General features: G+C 42.3%; 2 protein-coding genes across 5 annotated transcripts in view; one reads left to right on the top strand and one right to left on the bottom strand.

Annotated features, from left to right (window-relative positions):
- Window positions 1-1294: 1294 nt before the first annotated feature.
- Window positions 1295-15831, top strand: LOC143300433 (uncharacterized). 3 transcript variants are annotated; one of them, XM_076614086.1, is made up of 4 exons: window positions 1295-1451; window positions 9834-9950; window positions 10595-10748; window positions 12672-15831. In XM_076614086.1, the coding sequence occupies exons 2-4, from the start codon at window positions 9934-9936 to the stop codon at window positions 12921-12923; spliced, it is 423 nt and encodes a 140-aa protein (XP_076470201.1). In that variant the 5' UTR covers window positions 1295-1451; window positions 9834-9933; the 3' UTR covers window positions 12924-15831. The 3 variants fall into 3 exon arrangements, with proteins under 3 accessions (XP_076470201.1, XP_076470203.1, XP_076470202.1); XM_076614088.1 differs by having other exon boundaries at window positions 10595-10673; XM_076614087.1 differs by lacking the exon at window positions 1295-1451 and adding an exon at window positions 1508-1528.
- Window positions 15832-16994: 1163 nt separating this feature from the next.
- LOC143300439 (ras-related protein Rab-43-like) overlaps window positions 16995-22004 on the bottom strand; it is a 15062-nt gene continuing 10052 nt past the window's right edge. For both annotated transcript variants that reach the window (XM_076614099.1, XM_076614098.1), the window contains exon 5: window positions 16995-18082. In XM_076614099.1, the coding sequence (XP_076470214.1) occupies window positions 17916-18082 (167 nt within the window). In that variant the 3' untranslated portion in view covers window positions 16995-17915. The remainder of the gene's footprint in view (window positions 18083-22004) is intronic.

Raw genomic sequence — 22004 nt, forward strand, 5'->3', positions numbered from 1 at the left:
ACACAGAAAGACAACGCAGTCATAGGCCAAATAAAGCCATAGGCTAGATCTAGTTCTTGTGTTATTGTGCTTAAGCGCCCAAACCGTTTTTTGGACCGGAAATAGTCTCCCAGAACCGGAAGTGACAATCTAAATGGCCGGGCATCATCACTAGAATTATGCCGAACTGTGTGTCAAATTTTAGATCGATTGGTCCAGTAGATTTTGTGGTAGCCTTTGCCACACATTTGTGTTTACACACACACACTCACACACACTCACACACACACACACACACACACACACAGAGACACTCAGACGGAAATTTCTCGCACTGGTCCATCATAACAGTACTCTCCTTTTTATAAAAGGAGAGTACTAAAAACAAAACAACAACAACAAAATATAAATACAAACCACATACTAGCGACACATCAACTACTTAAGAAACCACGTAAGAAAACCCAGAAATATTATATCACACACACACACACACACACACACACAAACAAACTAACAAACAAAACCCAACAAAAAAGAAATAAGAAGAAGCAACAACAACAAATATCAAAATTACACAACAGAAATACTTGTTGGACTATTCATAGTCCAGTTCACCGTTGATGAAGTAGACAAAACAAACTGTGAAACACACATAATAAACACACACACACACACACACACACACAAACGCACGCACGCACACACACGCACGCACGCACACACACACACACACACACACACACACACACACACACATCCAGTAGATCTTGATGTAGCCCTTGCCACACATTTGTGTTTACACACACACACACACACACACACACACACACAGACATAAATTTTGCGACATGGCTTCCATCGTAATAGTACTCTCCTTTTTATAAAGGCAGGTACTAAAAAGCAGATTTTAAATGTTTGACCGTCATTCAGTGTGAAGTTTACGTAACTAGCGCAATGAATAACAATTTAAAAGAAACAAGTTAAAATCTAAATGTTTTATTATTATTATTATTATTATTATTATGCACCATCTCTGCTTTTTTTTTTTAGTAACTACGGTACGGCGCATCTCCGCATCATGATGCTCAACCGGGCCAGGCGATAGGGGGCGGGGCCTTGCGGAATGTGTATAACGAGATGAGTCAGGGAGTGCTTCTTAATGCACAGATGCGCGTAGAATTTTCTGCCGTTTGTGCTGGTCTGCTCTTAACGACGTCACAATGCACTGAGGGCACAGTGACAACATAGGAAACACCGCCGGGGGAGGGGTGCGGAGGCGGGGGAGGGGGGGGGTGCGGTGGCTGGGTGGACGGTACAATTATCACGTGATCTTCGGCAAACCAACCAATGCAGGTGTCGACAATGGATCAGGAAGTGTTTGGGTTCTGCAGTGCGTGGATCTTTTAGTATTGTCACGGGCAGTGCATGGCATGTCTTGGTTCGGCTGTTTTGAGGTCCCTGCATTTCAGGTATAGTGTTTGTTGGGTAGTAGTAGTAGTTGTTGTTGTTGTTGGTGGTGGTGTCTTGTGTGCAGTTCAACTGCTTGGTGAGTTTCTGATAGTTCATCTGTTGTAAATGTGTTAATCGCCGTGTTACTGAATTTATATAAAAACTAATTTTTAAATCGTTAAAGTTGATTCAGTCACTGCAAGTACCGTTTTCTGCTGTGTGTCAGTTTAGGAAAAAAAGACGTTATGTTTGGTGCTCCGTCAATACCTGTTACAATTTACTGAGGCCTGTAACGTTGTTACTAAAGATGATATTAACAATAACGGGTATTCATATTGCTCTCTACCTCCTTACCACAGGGGCTGAGAATGCTGCTAACAATTCACATCAATGTGGGGGAAGGGGGAAGGAAGGGGAGGGAGGAGGGGACTACGAAAAAATAACAACACAATAATATTGTGGTTTCCGAAGGTGGAATGAAAAATGTCAGCATGCATTTCTGCTGTATTGAATAAAAAAAAAAAAACCAAAACAAACAAACAAACAAAAACCCACCCCCACCCCCCAAAAAAACAAACAAAAAACAACAAAAAAAGCAGTTGTATTGTATCGTATTCCATAGCATTATCATACCCCTGTGGGGTTTCCCCACTTTCACCTTTGTAACACATTTTTTGTTTCTCTCTCCTTTGTTGACAGAGAGAATGTGGGGTGGGGGTGGGGGAGATGGGTGTCACCTCACATGTCGTTCAAGTTTAGAATAGAATAGAATATGTCTTTAGTACAAAGTGTACCGGGGTCACAAGGAATATTAGGGTGGGGGTGGGAGGGGATAGTACATAACAAGATACGAACATAAATCGAAAATAATACACAAATACAGATACAGTAAAAATTAGGATACATACAAGTGCATATCAATATTTAAAAAGACACAAAAAAAAACTTGTGCATACTCACATGCACGCACTGCACACACACACACACACACACACACACACACACACACACGTTTGAACAGAAGCTGCATATTACATGTGAATGGGGTTGAACAAGGAAAAAGAGGTTGGCCAGGCGAAGTGGAGGAAAAAGAACAACTCCAGAATGTAGAACTGAATTGAGGAAGGATATCCCATAATGAGTGGGGTACTGTATTATGGTCGAATTCAGAAACGTTTTCAACGAAAATAACAGCATGCTCTTCTGCTTTTTAAAAACAGCGTGCGCACGTACATTTGTGTGAGTGCACGCATGTATGTTTGCACTTGCATGTGTGTGCACGAGAGAGAGAGAGAGAGACACTGACACTGACACTGACACTGACACTGACATATTTCATTGTCCGTTTAGCATAAAAGCCCTCTAGACAAGGGGGAATGACAATTGTTTTCATGAAAACAAAATACCATTCTAATGATCTCTCTCTCTCTCTCTCTCTCTCTCACACACACACACACACACACACACACACACACACACACACACACACACACACACACACACACACACACCAATATCGTGTATCGGATCACCTTGAAATCGGCAGTTGGTTAATGATCTTTTTCTTATATTCATTGCTTCTGCAATGAATTTGGCAACACTTTAATACAACTTCGCTGTTGCTAGATAGCAGATTTACAATAAAGTTATCGCTTGGGCTGTCATCAAGTATGTTTATGGCCTTACAGTTTTCACGTTTGGCTGCATAGACAGTTCACTGAAATAAAAAATGCAAATCATTTTCTTGATCATTTCCACGTGGTAGACAAATCAGGTCGTTTGAAGAATTTTCACTTAAGTACCATCGCTCACAATTCTTCAGTCCGCTTTCCCTCAACCTGAATCGCACGAAGTTATCCCTGTGCCATTTATCAGTAACAAATGATAAATATTCTTCTGCATGAAAAACAGTTTTGAAGGAATAAAACCATCTATATTTGTCGTTAACCTCTACATCTGAATGCCAGTTTTGCTTGTAGCATGAAATTAGTCTGTCTTTCAACTCATTTCTAAAGCTGCGTTCGCTCCCAATACCTTGACTTAACCATACAATACCAAAACCATTTTCACATAATGTTTGTGTTGTAAAAATGAGCATTTCATAGGCCTGTCTGCATAATCTTGACATTGGCAATCTGTGCAGTTTTAGCCAATATTTGATACATTTTATTGCTGTTCTGATACGTAAAGGATATCTTTCCGTTTCTCCATAGATAAGTTTATTTGATGTATGCAGTGGTACTATGAGAGAGAGACAGACAGATTCCAGATTCCAGATGGTTTAATGTTCATAAGTCATCAGGCTCCTAACATTGTCAACAATAACAGACAGTATTCTAGTACATTACAATTTTGCTTGGACTCTGATTACATAATCCTACAATTTACTTCGCTGACATGTGGATAAGTCACACACACACACACACACACACACACACACACACACACACACACACACACACAGCGCGCACGCGCGTGCGATGCATCCTTCATTTGAATTGAGTTGCGGCCTGCGGCTCACACCTGCACTGCATGTGTATGGATATTCGTCTAGAACAGGAACAGCAAATAATCAATTGCTTAGCTCCATCAACATGTCACGCTTTTTCTCAGCGTAAAATACAAAATGGGCTAGATTATGCATTGACATTACATCAGGGCATTGCATTAAATCACTGAATTGCTCTTCATTAATTGTGTTTGATCCAAAATACTGATACCGTAATTCTTTGTAGCATGGACAAATACAAATAAAATGTACTTCATTTTCTATTTGATCTTTGCAAAAACTACATAAAATCCTTAATGTATTGTCTTGAACAAATCGAAAAGCGTTTGCGTTGAGAGGAAGAACACCCATTCTGAGTTTTGCGATCATATCTCTAAAACGTTTTATTCTAATATTATCTATGTAAGGTTCAGAGAAAAAAATTGACTTGAAAGTTGAATACAGCGGAAATCTCTCGCTGGTGTTAATTGCTGTTGTCCAGTCGTCAATAAAGTTTGCAACTAGTCGATCTCTTAATAACGAGAGGAAAGATCGTTCCTTTCCAACACTTTTGTTCAGCCAAACAAAACCAAAACCACATTTCTGGAGTATGTCTCTGAGTTTCGATGCCCAACATAATTTTCCGTTTTCCTCCATATTAACTTGCATTAGATAAGCTTGTTTGGGCAGTCTGCTAATATTCATATGTAATAATTTTAGCCAGTACTTTACTGCTCTCATGCATGAATTTACGTGTAACGGATATCTACCCAGCTCTCCATATACACATTGATTTGGTGTCTTTGCTGAAACATTTAAGAATCTTTTGCATGCCTGGGTGTGCACCTTTTCAATTGAGTCTACTGCCTCTAGACCCCACATTTCTGACCCATATAATAAAATCGGCTGAACCTGGGCATCAGAAATTTTGAAGAAGCGCTGCCTCGTCATCTCATTGAGATTTCGGAGGACACGGGCACAGTCATATACAGCTTTCTTTCCTTTCGTTACGAGGGATCGCACTTCCTGTACATTACTCAACATTGTCGTGAACGTGTATCCTAGGTAAGTGTAACTGTTAACCACTTCTAGATCAGCACCATCCAAGAACCATTTCTCATTTTTCCCTAGGTAACCCCCCTTTCTGAATACCATAACTTTAGATTTCTCTGCGTTTATTTTCAAAAACCTTTCTTTACACAATGCACTAAGATGGTTTAACTGGTTCTGCAGACCCCAGGGTGTCCTTGATAAAAGAGCTAAATCATCTGCGAACAATGAAAGGAACAGTTCGATCAGACCTGGCTGAAGTTGAATTCCATGTTTTCCTACCTCTTCTAGAGCTACGGCTATTTCATTTATGAATAAGGAGAAAAGTGTAGGACTCAAAATGCACCCCTGCTTAACACCTAAAGGACAACCAAATAGATCAGTCATTTCCTCTGTGACACGAATACATGATGAAACTGAAGAATACATAGCTCTTAAAGCATTAAAAAATGGGCCAGATAATCCTGCTCTCAATAAAGTTTAAAATTGTAAATATTAGAATGGTGTATTACTGTGACAAAAATAACATAATTCCGTCAGCTCAAACTGGATTCCGGAAAGGAAGATCTACAATTGATCATCTGACCCGTCTCACTACCCAAATTAAAAAACAGTTTTCTAAGCGAAAAAGTATCCTTGCGTCCTTCTTCGATCTTACTAAAGCTTATGACCGAGTGTGGCATAGCAGACTGTTATTTAAGCTGAAACAAATTGGTCTGTCGGGCCATGTTTATGACTATGTTAAATCCTTTTTAAGTGGGAGATATATAGTGGCAAAAGTGGGAGTAACTTTATCAACCTCTAGGCCTATAAACATGGGAATCCCGCAGGGTTCCATTATTTCTCCATTGTTGTTCAACATTATGCTTTATGATTTACATACATGTTTTTCATCATCTACCAAGCTGGCTCAATATGCTGATGATATTGCTATATGGATTCAGACATCCTTGAGGAAAAGGACAAGCCTACATTACATAAATTATGTACAGAAACATTTTCAGGGTGAACTCGATAGACTGAGTAGCTATATGCAATCTAATGGTTTTGAGTTTTCTGTAGAAAAAACACATTTGATCCTCTTTCATAATGGTTATAATCCCAGCAAACTACCACGTTTTTTTTTAGGAGGACGTGAAATATTTTTCAAGTCGGAAATCAAATTTCTTGGGATCCTATTTACTTCAAAACTAAACTGGAAGAAACACATTGATTCAATGGTGACTAAAGCAGTTAAAAGTTTAAATTTCTTAAAAATTGTGAGTCACTCTCCTTGGGGACAAGACTCCAAAATTCTTTTACATTTAGCGACATCTCTCGTAAGATCAAGATTGACCTACGGTCAAAAAATTTTCTTTTCTGCCCCGCCGACGTTCCTAAAGAAGCTGCGAATAATTGACAGTAAAGCTGTGAAACTGGCTTTAGGGGTACCTGTGCATACTAAGACCTCAGAAGCCTATAAGCTTGCGGGTATTCTACCACTAGATGAAATCAGAAAATTAAGTTCTGCTAAATATATTGTGAGATGTACAGCAGTGGATGATTTTGAGGAATTAAATATTAGGTCTGATACTGATTTTCCAAAAAATGCACAAAATAATTCAAATCTACAAACCATTCGCACATATGTGTCAGATATTTTAAATTCTTCAGACATTGATTTGCATGATATGGCACCTCGTGTTCTGGTGCCACCTGTCCCTCCCTGGGAGTTAACAAAAGCAAACGTCAACACATGTGCTTCTGACACAACAAAAGGAAAATCTCCACATATAATAGCAGCATCTGTCAGAATTGAATTAGAAGAAAATTTTGATTATCATTTAAAAGTTTACACTGATGGCTCGGTCCTGGATGATAGCAGTGCAGGATCTGCTTTTGTCATTCCTGACCTAAAAACAGAAAAATCATATTATTTAGGTAAGGGACATTCAATTTTTACAGCTGAATTGGTGGCCATCCTTATGGCTTTAAATCATCTTGTTGATATACCAATCATAATAAGTAATATCCTATTTTGTGTTGATTCTCAATCTGTCTTAAAAGGTTTGCTCCTTTTTGAGAATAATCAAAGAGAAGATTTATTTTTTGAAATTAGGTATTTATTGCACTCCCTATTTGTGAAGGGTACAAATGTTGATTTTTGTTGGATACCATCCCACACTGGATTCCGTTATAACGACCAAGCAGATAGGGCAGCAAAAAGGGGAGCAAAAAATCATATAGATAGTATAAAAGTATATTGCCCATTGTCATACAAGGAAATAAGCAATATACTAGAAAGAGACTTTTATAGGTGCTTGAATTCAAGTCTAAAACCTCGTCAGTTGACTCTCTCAGACTTTGGTCCGATTCGCAGACCAATTCTGAGCTTAGCTCTCAGACTATTATCAAATTCATTACGGACCAAGTATTGTTCTAATGTCAAGTGTATATGCTTTAATAACCTGACAATTGAGCATATAATTTTTCACTGTAGCTTGATGAAGCCTTTTGTACACGAAAGTGTGTCTTCACAAGTGACTGAGAACGTTGATGTTTTTGACTTTTTGCATTCATTATCAGTTGTTTCGCTTGTCAGTTTAACGACTTCTCTTTTACGAAGTCCTTTAAGTAATTTCCTGTAACTGTATTTAGAGGGGGTTTTTTTTGTTTGTTTGTTTGTTTTGTTTTTCTTTCAAATTTCACCCACATTTTTACCCTCATTTGCCCAGTTTCCCCAAACCCTCCATTCATCCACATCTCCCACCCCTTCTAACCGATAATACTCAGATGTATTCATAAATACTTTTACAAAATGTCTTCAATCACCGATATGTGTGACGGGACATTAAAAAAAAATTCCTTCCTTCCTTCAATAAAGTTGCAAACAAGGAAGCATGATGGACTGAATCGAAAGCCTTTCTCAGATCTATGAAAGCTATATACAATTTTTCGCCTTTTCTACTCAAATATTTCTCTACAATAGATGATAAGGTATAGATATGATCAATCGTTGAATATGATTTTCTGAAGCCTGCCTGCTCTTCAACAACTTTTCCATTTTCATCCATCCATTTAGTAAGTCTTCTTTTAAGTATACTCGTATAAATCTTACTGACCACACTTAACAAGGAAATTCCTCTGTAATTATCAGGTAAATCTGGATTGCCTTTCTTAAAAATGGGTATGATTATCGAGTAACTCCATTGTTCTGGGAACTCACCATTGCTGAAAATCTGATTGAAAAGACGACACAAGAAAGGGACTGATTTTGTTGCCACAGTTTTAAGCATTTCGGCAGTTACCCCATCATAACCACATGCTTTTCCGTTTTTCAGCCCAGCTATGGCCTGATGTACTTCTTCCTCTGAAATTGGAATGTTTAATTCTTCAGCTATAACATGATCCACTACACTATCATACTCTGCTCCATTATTTACCCCCTCTTCTGTCCTGAACACAGACTTAAAATGCTCATACCACTGATCTAAAGTTATCTTTTCACTTGTTTTCTGTTTACGAGAGACAGACAGAGAGAGAAAGAGAGAGATTTTATTCCAAAAAAAATCACCATGGGGGGGCACATGGAAATAACAAAATGGTCAAAAAAGCAAACAATACATGACCACAATGTATGTGGTAATGTTACACAGAACATGACGGACTCGTAATTAAGTGAATGAAATATGTTTAGAGTAGTATTATCTGAAAACAAAGCATCTGATTTCACATAACGCAAGTTGCACAAACAGTAACTACCCCAAATCGTATAGAAATCTAGCCGAGTGGAATGATAATATTTCAAATATGTTGCATGATAATTTTCATAAATTTAGACATTTTCAATGAAGATGATTTCGTTTTTGTCGTAAACAATTGCGAGAACTTCAAAGCTTTCGACAGACAGACAAAGAGACGGAGAGACAGAGGAGAGAGAGAGACAGAGGCAGAGACAGAGACAGCGAGAGACAGACAGACAAAGAAACAGAGACAGGGGGAAAGACAGAGAGAGAGACAGACAGACAGACAGATAAAGAGAGGGGGACAGAGAGACAGAGGGGGAAAGACAGAGAGAGAGAGAGAGACAGATAAACAGAGGGAGACAGACAGATAGACAGTGCCAGAGAGACAGAGGAGAGAGAGACAGACAGATAAACAGAGGGAGACAGACAGACAGACAGACAGTGCCAGAGAGACAGAGGAGAGAGAGACAGAGGGGGGGAAGACAGAGAGAGAAAGACAGATAAACAGAGGGAGATAGAGAGAGTGAGACAGAGGGAAATAGGGAGACAGCGACAGAGAGGGAGAGAGAGAGGGGGGGAGAGACAGACAGACAGACAGACAGCAGACAGGTATACAGACAGAGCCAAAGACCGCATCGGCGATAGATCGGTTTCTGCCGACACAAAAGCCATTCAAACTTTCCCTGCACTCATCTGGACAGCTCTCTCAATCTCAGGCCTGTCACACATGAGTGTGTGCAGTGTGTGTACAGCGACGGAGCATTTGTGTGTAAGCGATACACCGTCATATTTTTTCACACGCGGACACCATGATTATCTGCCACACCTGCCTCCGAGACACTGGTGTTGTGTGTATCCTCTTCACTGCACTGTTTTCATATAGGAGAGAGGGGGGGGGAGAGGGAGGGAGAGAGAGGCAGAGAGAGAGAGAGTGTGAGTGAAGGAGAGAGAGAGAGAGTGAAGGAGAGAGAGAGGGAGAGACAGAGACAAGACAAAGATTTTAATGTGTTAGAGAGAGAGAGAGAGAGAGAGAGCGTGTGAACCCTTTCAGCACACCACAATGTTCATCGGACTGTGAATGGTTATGTCCATGATGATGGTATCAGCGCTGATGACTGCCCTTCCTCATGCACTTTCAGATAGAAACAGCCTCACTCTGACCACCTTGTCCAGCCACGTGACCCCAACCAACCAGCCGACAAACCAACTGACCAACTAGCCAACTGACCAACAGTAGTCATGGAATACTACTGGGGGTAAGTCAACAGTTTTTATTTTCACCTTAATGAACTGCTTGCTTCAGGTGATTGTTCAACGGTGCTTTTGGTCTTGCTTGTAGAGCTGTTCTGTGTGTTCACTGGTATGGTGTAATGATAATAATGATGATGATAATGACGATGATGACGATACTTGTGTGAATTCCGATTACGGCCCCCTCGTTCTCTCACCTTAAAAAAATTTTTTTTTTCGTGATTTCCTTCGCTTGCACTCCATGTGCACGTTCCCTTGTGGACTCCAACCTCTGTTGGTCCATTGCGCTCTTTCTGTCTTGTCTTTTCGGTTATGTCTGGATTCCGTACAAACAAAAGAATCCTACATCTCTTTCATTGAATATTTTAATTCCATTGAATTTCTTCTTGACTTAAAGTTAACACCCTCACAAATGTGCTCACTAACACACATCCTGAAACCGACTTATTCCCACTCCTCACTGGCTGGCTATCTTACTTCACCATAAAACTAAATAAATAAATAAATAACATACACACACACGCGCGCGCAAGAGAGAGAGAGAGAGAGAGAGACGAAACGAAACGAAATTTTATTTCACCAGGGTAACGAGATAAGCAAGTACACATGTTTTTTTTCCACCCAACCCTGGTCTGTGTGGTTGTTTCAGAATTGTGATCACGCTGATCGTGATCAAACTCATCCTGCTGTCGATCTACCTGTGCGTCCGATTCCACCGTCGTCAGCAGGTACGCGTTGTGGTGGTGCAAGGCTCCAGACAGGCTGCCCCCACCAGGGACAGACAGCAGGGAGTCAACTGCAATGTAATTTGTATTTGTATTTCTTTTTATCACAACAGATTTCTCTGTGTGAAATTCGGGCTGCTGTCGCCAGGGAGAGCGCGTCGCTATACTACAGCGCCACCCATGTTTTTTTTAATAATTTTTTTCCTGCGTGCAGTTTTATTTGTTTTTCCTATCGAAGTGGATTTTTTTCTACAGAATTTTGCCAGGAACAACCCTTTTGTTTCCGTGGGTTCTTTTACGTGCGCTAAGTACATGCTGCACACAGGACCTCGGTTTATCGTCTCATCCGAATGACTAGCGTCCAGACCACCACTCAAGGTCTAGTGGAGGAGGAGAAAATATCGGCGGCTGAGCCGTGATTCGAACCAGCGCGCTCAGATTATCTCGCTTCCCTGGCGGACGCGTTACCTCTAGGCCATCACTCCACAATATACATAAACAACAGCAACCACTGCAATAATAATCACAGTAGTAGTAATGGTAATAATAATAAGAAGAAGCACTGAATCTTGCGAGCAGGGAATGAACCACAGTGTAAGGATATACATTTGGAGGTTAACAACAACAGCAACTACTGCAATAATGATCATAGTAATAATGATAAGAAGAAGTACTTAAATAGCGCTGAATCTTGCAAGCAGGGAATGACCCACAACGTGAGGATATACATTAATAACAACAGCAACTACTGCAATAATAATCATAGTGATAATAATGGTAATGATAATGATAAAAAGTAATTTCATAGCGCTGAATCTTGCAAGCAGGGAATGAACCGCAATGTAAGGATATACATTAAAAGCAACAGCAACTACTGCAATAATAATCATAGTAATAATAATGATAATAATCATAAGATAAAGAAGAAGCAGAAAAAGAAGAAATATTTACACAGCGCTGAATCTTATGCATAGACAAATCAAAGCGCTTTCACGCCATTCATTCACTGGCATGCAGCAGGCTGCTCTGCTTCGTGTGAATGATGACAAAACAAACATGCGTGTGAATAAAAATCCAAAGACGCAGTAGACCGGAGAGAAGGGAGGGGGCAGGGGGGGTAGAGGGGGGCTAGTTTGGAAAGAGATGAGTTTTAAGGCCAGACATGGAAGAGGTGAGTGGTGAGATGTGACCAAGTGAAAGAGGGAGCTCATTCCAAGTGCAAGGTAAATAGACTGAGCGACGACCAACTGTAGGCTGTTTGAATATGGAAATAAAGCTCCATGGCGTTTTTGTTCTATTTTCTCTTCGTGTTTCCTGTTTGTGTTTCGCATTGATTACATTAATACGTAAAATGTACATGTACACCTGCGGGGTTTCCTGAAATAAAGATATTTTCTAATGCCCTGCCTTGATGTTCATGCAGCTGGTTTATGATGCAAAGAAATGTTTCGTCGTCGGAGTGGGGCCTTTAGCGATATTTGAGAGCTGTGGATTTTGACTAGATGCTGTGAGAGGCGGGTTCTCTTGGGGAAGGGTGGGGGTACAGGGCTGGAAGTGGAAGAAAAAAAACGTGAGCACAATGCAAGAACGCGTGTTGATGTGTATCAACTAGGGTGTGGACTGTTGCTCTGTTTGCTCTCTCTCTGTGTCTGTGTCTGTCTGTCTGCGTCTCTGTCTCTCTCTTTCTCTCTCTCCATCACCTGCTCACCTTGGCCTCATTCATATCTCTCCACCCCATGTCTTACTCTTTTCCTCCCTCCTTCACCATCTCGTTTTCTTTCAATCTCCCCCCCCCCTCCCCCCCTTTTCTCTCTCTCTCTCTCTCTGTCTCTCTATCTCTCTGTGTCTGTCTCTCCCATCACCACTCTACCTGCCCAGTCAAGTCGGGACAATGACGGTCTTAAGTCTAACACTCTGTGCATGTGCGTGTGTGCGCGCATGTGTGTGTGTGTGTGTGTGTGTGCGCGCGCGCGTTTGTGTGTTGTCTCTGTGTGTGCGCAGGACCAGATGCCCATCGTCGCGCACGCGGCACCCATGGGGACCTCTGCTCCTCCCCGCCCACCCGCAGGACAATACCCTCCCTGTCCTCCCCCGGCCTACAGCAGGGACCCCCGTGGTCCATACCCACACAGCCAGTACCCGGGGGCCCGCCCCCCACCTGCCAACGTGCACGGTTCGGCTCCCTACGTGAAGCAAGGCCCAGGGCCGGCACGTCGTGACCCCCATGATGACCCGTGCCTCCTCCAAGCCTGATGCCTCTGGTCTTCTCCCTGTCCCCTGGACCTCTGCAGCAGAGGTGGGGTGTGGGGGTGAGAAAGACGGGAAGGGGACATTGGGTGAACACAGTCAGGGGTGAACAGAACCTTCCCCAACCTTTGCTTTCCTTCACTCTGACGTCTGCTAATATCCTGTCGTCGTTTTGTTAAGCTTCCTACATCATGTAATCTCCCCCACCCTCCCACTCCCACCTCTTCTAGCTGACGATATTTTGCTTCATACGTAGTCATTGTGACCGTTCGTTAATTTGTAGCTTTTAGTTGTGTGTGTTTAGAATCGTTTGTGATTATTATTATTGTGTGTGTGTGTGTGTGTGTGTGTGTGTGAGGGAGAGAGTTAAGAGTGAGACAAAGAGTTCCCATGTCGATTTCACCATTGCCTTTCATGCCTCCAGTATCTGGTAGCTTCTTATAATTTGATCATAACTAAATGCAGTACATGTAGTGCGTAGGGGAGGCGGGGTGCGAATACTATGCATTGAATGATATCAACAATCTTTCTGTTGACAGGATTTCGGAAAATAAACAAAATGTTCCCGAACATCTGTGGAACTGTCAGTTACAGGCTATGGACAAGGCAATTAGATTTTGTGATTATATGTTTCGCTACGTTGAGTCAAGGATTTTTTTAAGGACTGTTTTAGGTAACAACGGTGTGATGTCAAAAGAAAACATTCCAAGAGAAATGATTGTGGAATGATACGACATTGGGTTGAGAGGGTTGAGATGAATAAAGATTTTGCCGCCGATCAACTCACTCGCTACTGAGCACTTGATATCAAATAATGACAGGCGAGAGTGTTCCTTACTGATTACCGCTGTACACGTTCTGACATGAAAAACATTTCCACGCCTCACACAGCTGGGAATGGACAAAGCTGAATGGGTCTCCTGTCTGGCCTTATTAGTATAGCAAAACATCAGACCACTTGGTCTGGCCAATCTTTGCTTGCCACTGAGGTTTCAAGCAATTTTTATTCCTACCTGGACTGAGTGATTGCACGTGTGACGATGGCGTCTCAGGCTCAAACACGTTATTCTCGAAAGAGACAAGAAATTCGTGCTTTCAGCATACAAGATCAAAGGGATGGCTTTGACGTAGAAGGGGATGGAGAAAGGAGAGTTATTTTAGTCCATCAGAAGGAGGGCAATGTGTATTGGACAGTGAAACTGGTGTGGCAGGGGAAGGGGGAGGGGCAGTAGATGTGGCAAGTGACAGGCAGTTGGAATGGAGAGGGTGATTGGTGGTGAATATGCTAATAAACCACTGGCTGTTGAAACAGAGGAAGGTTTGTTTGATTGATGTTTCTTTTCCAACACTTCTACCAAACACGGAACAAGGCACACACACACGCAAGTTACAAGGCATGATAGACCGCGCCGCCCGTTCATTGAGTTGAAGTAAGTCCACTTGCAGTTTGTAGAGGCTCCCATTCATTCATCATTTACACTCTAATGGGATTCTAAGACTGAGTTTTATGGAAAACAATGCTTTTTTTCATGAACAGTGCAGACTTCACCTATGCACATTTTATACCACCATCACATTTTACGTCATGAAAAAATATCATTTTTTACCTTCTGCCATAAAAGTAATATTTGAATAATAACAATTTTAGCTGTGTGCTGACAGCACATTCAATACCTCAACAACTGTGTGTTAATTTCATGAGACTGCGTTTTCTCGTCATTTTTTTTTTTTTAATGATACAAAAAACACAGAGCAACACACGTAAATTTCCAAATTACGTAATTGTTCTCCATTGCTAAGGTATGCTTTCCATGAAGTGCTTTCCAGGAGCCAGTTGCATTGCTTGGTTCTAACTTTTTGACAGTTACACGTGACTAAATGCCTACGTTGACCGAACTACGCCATTGGTCAGTTCGATACTGCACACAGTAGCGGGTTGCGACCATACTAGGCTCTTCCGTCCAAGCAATGCAACTGGCTCCAGGTTTTTGAATGTAGGCCAAAGCGCCTCGCTTCCAATATTAAAACGCACAATACCACGCATGCTGTGTTGTACTGTCATGTACTTTTGTTGGTGGTCACAACATATTTCTCTGTGTGAAATTGGGGCTGCTGTCCCCAGGGAGAGCGCGTCGCCAAGATGCAGCGCCACCCTTTTTTCTGCTTTTTTTCTGCGTGCAAGTGATGCACACACGGACATGCTATACTTATATATACTTTAATATACTTTTTGGGTACTGCTCCTCAGTATCTGAGAGAATTGATTCAAACCTGCACACCCCGTCGACAACTCAGATCATCTTCCGATTAACGGCGGCTACTTGTTCCCCATGTTAAAACCCGATCCTTCGGTGATTCTTCCTTTTCTTATTCGGCTCCATATGTCTGGAACAGTTTACCTCACGATCTTCGCCACTCTCCTTCAATTCAATCATTCAAAACTGGTCAGAAAACGCCTACACAAAACCCTTCCAAACCTTTTCAGCTATAAGCCATGCAAACTCTCTCTCTTTCGTTGTGTGTGTGTGTGTGTGTGTGTGTGTGTGTGTGTGTGTAATACACGTAGTCTCTGAATCTGTTTTATATTATTGTGCGCTAAATCATTATTTTTCTTCTTTCTTTTGTGAGTTATTGCGCTCGCGCGCGTGTGTGTGTTTAATGTTTCTTGTAAAGCGATTGAACTCTCTTTAAGGGAGGAAAGCGCTCAACAAATCTCCATTATTATTATTATCTATTGCTTTGGTGTCGGTTTTACCTTCTGGATTTCCATGGGTTTTGTATGCTGCCGATGGTAATCAAAACAAAGTTTTTTTTGTGTGCGTTTTGTTGGGATTTTCCTTTTCTGAAATCAAAACAAAGTTTTTTGTGCGTTTTGTTGGCATTTTTCATTTCTGAAATATACACGCCTTTTCCACATTTGATTGTTACGTTGATGGTTTAAGTATGTGTGCATGCGCGCGGGTACGGGCGTATGTGTATGTGCGTGCCTCTGTGTGTGTGTGTGTGTGTGTGTGTTTCCAACCAACAGGGCGTGCAAAGAGCGAAGAGAGTTGCGAGCAGAAACGGAGAAAACAAACATTGATCCTGTATCTGCTGGCAAACACCGTCTCTTTCTTCTGCTTTCTCCTCCCTCCCACCCACACATGCACTGTGTGAAGGAAAACGGCGTTACATACCAAGGCTCAGATTCACGTCATCGGAACCAGCTGCACTGCTTGGTTCGAACTTTTTGACAGTTACACGTGACTAAATACCTACGTTGACCGAACTACGCCATTGGACAGTTCCATACTACACACAGTTAGTAGCGGGTTACGACCATACTAGGCTCTTCCGTCCGAGCAATGTAACTGGCTCGCCCTGGATGGCATTCACCCCAGAACTACAGAACCACGCACACACACATATACACACTGTGTGTATGTGTGTGCGCGTATGTGTGTGTGTGTGTGTGTGTGTGTGACACAGCTGAGGAATTGCTTGGCAAAATAAACATGCATATGATATAGAGAGAAAGAACAGGACAGGCAATCTGCAGAACCAGCAAGGAGTATAGTGTCCATACTGGGATAGGCAAGTGTGTAACGATACTTCGTCAAATTCAAATCCTCAAGTGACAGGAAACGTACATGTACGTTGCCAACTTAAACACATCATGCATGCCTGTATGCCTATTGACGGGCTCAACAGGGGAGCATTGGGCGTAGGCGAAACTTATTCACTGCAGAGCCCAAAGCAAATAATGAACAATGACACCCACTGCCCCATTCGCCTACCCTCCTGCTGTTCATTTTAGGACGTGAAGCTTTATATATATTTGTTGTTGTTGTTGTTGATGATGTTTTTATTCAATTTATTTTTTATTTGCTGTTCTGTCACCTGTACCATTTCAATGGCCCTTCACCCATGTGGCTCATTCCGTGTCCTCCATGCACACTGGGTTCGTCTGTCACACTCTTGAGTGCTGGCAGTCCTAGGGAAATTATCGATGCTAGGTCGTTAGGAGGCCACACACAAGATGACACCACAGTAATCGTCCACCATACAGCACTTCAAAGCAAAGACAGCGGGTTTCCATTAATTTTTTTTTATTACTATTTATTTCATCGTTCGTTTTGCTATTTCTTCCATACATATGTACGTAAAGCTGCATATATTTAAGAACGCCCTCGCGCATGTATATGTGTGTGTGCACTTGCGCGCTAGATGCATATGTTCGCAAATTCAAATCATCGGATTCATAATAACATACCAGCAATTAACCAGATAAAATGACAGATCCACGGTGACATTATCGATGAACAGAAAGTGTGGAATATGCGGCTCACCACACAGAATAATATCTGATTTAATATCAACATCAAAGAAAGACTAAAGACCTGCAACATATAAGATTGGCATTCATATAAAAAATGATTTGTAGTCACGCATTGACAATGACAAAGCCTTTGATCACAGCACAGGTTCAGCCACCATGTCGCCAACACAAGTCTCAATAAGGATTCATCCACATCCCTAAAAGCAGCGAGGGTTGGTTTGCGGACATGCCATAGACTACAAATATACATACATACACATGTTCACTCCCACACACATGCGCGTGCACGGGCACGCGCACACATGATAAAAAAGCAGGAAAATTCGGCATACGGACATGTCACAGAGTACACACACACACACACACACATACACACAAATATATATATATATATGTATATATGTGTGTGTGTATATACACACATATATGCATATACATTATATAGAAACAAACACACTACACATTCATCACTCTCTCTCTCACACACACACACACACACACATACACACACACACACCAACTCAAACAAACACGCACGAACGCGACCCCAAAACATCTTCTGCACATAATCAACTCTCCCTTAATTAACCAATCAACAGACTCAGCCAGCACTGATCATCATCACAACAACAACAACAACTAAAACAACTGAAACAAAAAAAAAGAACCCTTCGTCAAGATCAGCAGCATCTTTTGTTGCTGGCGTCATCGTGCTCCCCACTGCCGTGCACGTGCAGCCCGGAGCCCTGCATCCACAGCTGCTGATGGTCGTACAGGTCCGACTGACGGTGGTACCTGCTGACCAGGTCCTCACACACTGCCGTCAGGGCCGTCTGCACCCCCTCGCCTGCACACGTCGGCGTTGGGCACAGTTGGACAGTCATTTTTATAATGGTAATAATAATCATAATAATATGCAGGCATATATAGCGCAGTACCTCCCCATTTCAAATGGGGCTAACCGCGCTTTACAATAAGATATACACATTTAGGACTAAGTGACGTAAAAATATATACAAAAAACAACAAAAACAATAATCATAATAACAATCATAACAATAACAATTTTCTTCTTCTTCATTCGTGGGCTGCAACTCCCACGTTCACTGGTATGTACGAGTGGGCTTTTACGTGTATGACCGTATTTTTACCCCACAATGTAGGCAGCCACATTCCGTTTTCGGGGATGTGCATGCTGGGTATGTTCTTGTATCCATAATGTTCTTGTATCCATAACCCACCGTACGCTGACATGGATTACAGGATCTTTAACGTGCGTATTTGATCTTCTGCTTGCGTATATACACGGAAGGGGGTTCAGGCACTAGCAGGTCTGCACATGATTTTGTCGACCTTGGAGACTGGAAAAAAATAATAGATAATAACAACAATAATGGATATTGATAGAGCACTCCATCCAGAAAATTGCTCTGGGTGCTTTACAAAATACATACTATTGTACGACCACAATATACCAGCTTCGTGTGCATACCAAACTGTACTCAACAAACTATACTTTCATGCATACATATATACATACATACATACATACACATATACATACATACCTGCCCACCTTTTCACTCCCCAAACACACACACACATATTCGCAAATACATTCATATGTATACACATATAGTCACGCATACCAACTGTATGGGAGAAGGCCTGTAGTGTGTATGGGTGTACATGCCACAGTGAAATTTACTGCTGAGAGGAGACGATTTTTGAGTCCATATAACGATGGTGATGGTGTTAGAGAATCGGAGACTGTAAGTTGTCTCACTTGATTTTTTAATCTAATATACATGTGCTAAAGATGTCACCTTCACCTTCACCTATCCCGTAGTCTTGTGGACCGTTGGGGCGCCACATGTGATCTGGCAACCAGCATCCTCCAATCCTCTCGGTTTTCTGACCTCCTGACTGTATCGCTCAACCTCAAGCCCGTCCATTATGTGATGTTGTCCTCCCATCCCTTCCTCTGTCTGCCTCTCCTTCTCCCCCCTTGCACTGTGCCCTGCAGGAATGTCTTGGCAAGCCCTCATGATCTCGTGACATGGCCATACCATTTGAGCTTGCGTCTCTTGACCAAGGTCAACAGGTCTTCGTAGGGCTCAATGACTTGCCTGATTCTGTTTCGAACTTCTTCGTCCGTGATATGATCTTTGTAGGAGATGCCCAGGAGTCTTCGAAAGCATCTCATCTCAGTGGACTGTATTCTCTTTTCTATGTCAGCTGTTAAGGTCCACGATTCACATGCATACAAGAGTACTGATGTCACCAGGGTACGCATCAGTCTGATCTTTGAGCCGAGTGCAATGTTCCGGTCGTTCCAGATGTACCTCAGTTTTGTGAGTGCTGCTGTCGCCTGTGCAATCCTGGAGAGTACTTCGGGTTTGATCCCTCATCTGTCACAAATGCTCACAGGTATTTAAAGCTGTGGACAGTTTCTAGCTTCTGGCCATCCACTCTTATGTCAGTGCTAATGCCATTGGTGTTGTTGGTCATCAGTTTGGTCTTCTCTGCACTGATCTGCATGCCACAGGTTCTAGAGGTTTTATCAAGGTGGTCCACTAAGCTAGCTAGCTCTTCTTTTCCTGCTAGGCCGTCAATATCGTCGGCGAAACGCAAGTTGGTGACTGCTCTGCCTCCGATGTTGACTGTTCATTTGTGGTCTTCAAGTGCATCAGTCATGATTCTTTCCAAGAAGATGTTGAAGAGAGTTGGTGAGAGCAAACAGCCTTGCCTCACTCCGACTGTGGTTCTGAACCAGTCCCCTGTGTTACTGTTGAAGTAGACTGCGCTGGTGGCTTTGTCGTAGAGGTTCTGTATCACTCGGGTCAGGTTGGCATTGATGTTATACAACCTCATGGTGGCCCATAAAGCTGCATGCTATACTCGGTCAAACGCCTTCTTGAAATCCACGAAGACGTTGTAGAGGTCTTGCTGATGTTGGAGGTACCTCTCGCACAGTATCCTGAGGTTGAAGATTTGCTCTGTTGTACTGCGCCCTGGTCTGAAACCTGCTTGTTCCTCTGCGATGATCTTCTCCGCTTGTGGCTTCAATCTATTTAGCAGGATCTTCAGCATGACTTAAAGATGTCACAGTGTAACATAAAATACACCAAAGCATAACAACGACCATTATGTATCAGTTATTTATCTACATGAATACCATGAGCTTCTTTTCTTGATAAATCAACCGCTCCCCTTTTATGAAGTCCATTGAATGCTGAGGTTTATGGCTTTTTTTTTTAATGCATGTATCACTTGTGTCTTGTAAAATGAACCATTTCTCTTGCACGAAGTCCATTGAACATTGGTGTGTGTGTGTGTGTGTGTGTGTGTGTGTGTGTGTGTGTGTGTAACATTCATTATCAGTCATTTCTCTTGTTAACTAAACCAAGAATTCCACCGAATGTTCATGTTTCATTTCTGTTTTAATCATATTCTAAAATTATTTTTTATTTTCATTGATCAGTAGTTTCTCTTTAACTTTACCATCTCCCTTTCGATGTTTGGATTTTAAAAATCAATTCATTAGTTTCTCTTGTTGAATTGACGACATCCCTTTTACAAAGCCTGTTAGGTGATTTTCTTTAATTTCTCTTCTGAGATAATAAAGTTGTTTTGATTCTGATTCTGTCCGTTTCAAACGTTTGTCTTCGACTCCACTCTCCATCTTCCTTTTTCCCTACAATTCCCCCACACATCTCCCTACCTCACCTCCTCTGTTAATCAGTTTTAGTCTTTTGAATGATAGCATTCAAATGTGATTATCAATACTTCAGTCAAGATGTCTACAGTCACCAGTAAGTGGGACGGGACTTCTTTTTTTTCGGCCCCATCATCTGCACCGTTTCGGTGGCATTACTCCCACACACACGGCCACACTCGGGTCAGTCCGTCACACTTCCAGCGTCGACAGTCCGCAGAGAACCATCGATATTAGGTCGCCAGGAGGCCACACACCAGAGGAGACCCTGCACTGCTGCTGAGTCACTTCAGTGGTGTTCAGTGGTGCCTGTTCTGATTCAACGTGCTAACGCACCACCTACTAACGACAATAATGGCTTAGTCGCGGAACCAGACTGACTGAGCGTCCCTCCCAGAGTGGAGACCGCCACCACGTCCCTCAAACAACAGCCCCCCCCCCCCCCCCCGCCACCATGAATCTGCCGACATTGAAGACATTGACAGGACTCACCCCAAGCACAGAAGTGGAGGGGTAACGAAACTGAGGTCACCATGAGAGCAGGGCATGAAAGGCCACAGACTTTGGGACTTTTTTTTTTAATTTTTATTTTTTATTGATGATGATGAAGGAGGAGGAGGATGACGATGACGATGTTGCTATAGAGGTCCATTTTGGTTTGGGACTGCGTGACAAGGCTGTACTCTACGCTTCCTGTCATAATGATATCCCGGCGTTAACCAGGTCCGAGAGATACAGACACTTGCAGTGTTGGTCAGGTAGTTAGAGCAACTCACCCAAAGACGCATCCTTGAAGTGGATGACACTCGACTGTGTGATCCCAGTCTCCCCATTTAAGCCCACAGCACACGCAACTCTGGGTTGGAGCCGGCCTCAGGCCGAAAAACCCACCTCCACTGGGATTCGAACCCGCGTCCTCCCAGGCGTCATTCCGAGACGCCAGGCTAACCACTTCGCCACGGCGGCTGGTGGGACGGAACATTTGACAGAACGGAATTCCTTCCAGCACCTTCGTCAGCAGTGAGCACTGTCACTACCAGTTACCTCCCTT

This window comes from Babylonia areolata, chromosome 26, assembly GCF_041734735.1.
Source record: "Babylonia areolata isolate BAREFJ2019XMU chromosome 26, ASM4173473v1, whole genome shotgun sequence".
Lineage (NCBI taxonomy): Eukaryota > Metazoa > Mollusca > Gastropoda > Neogastropoda > Buccinidae > Babylonia > Babylonia areolata.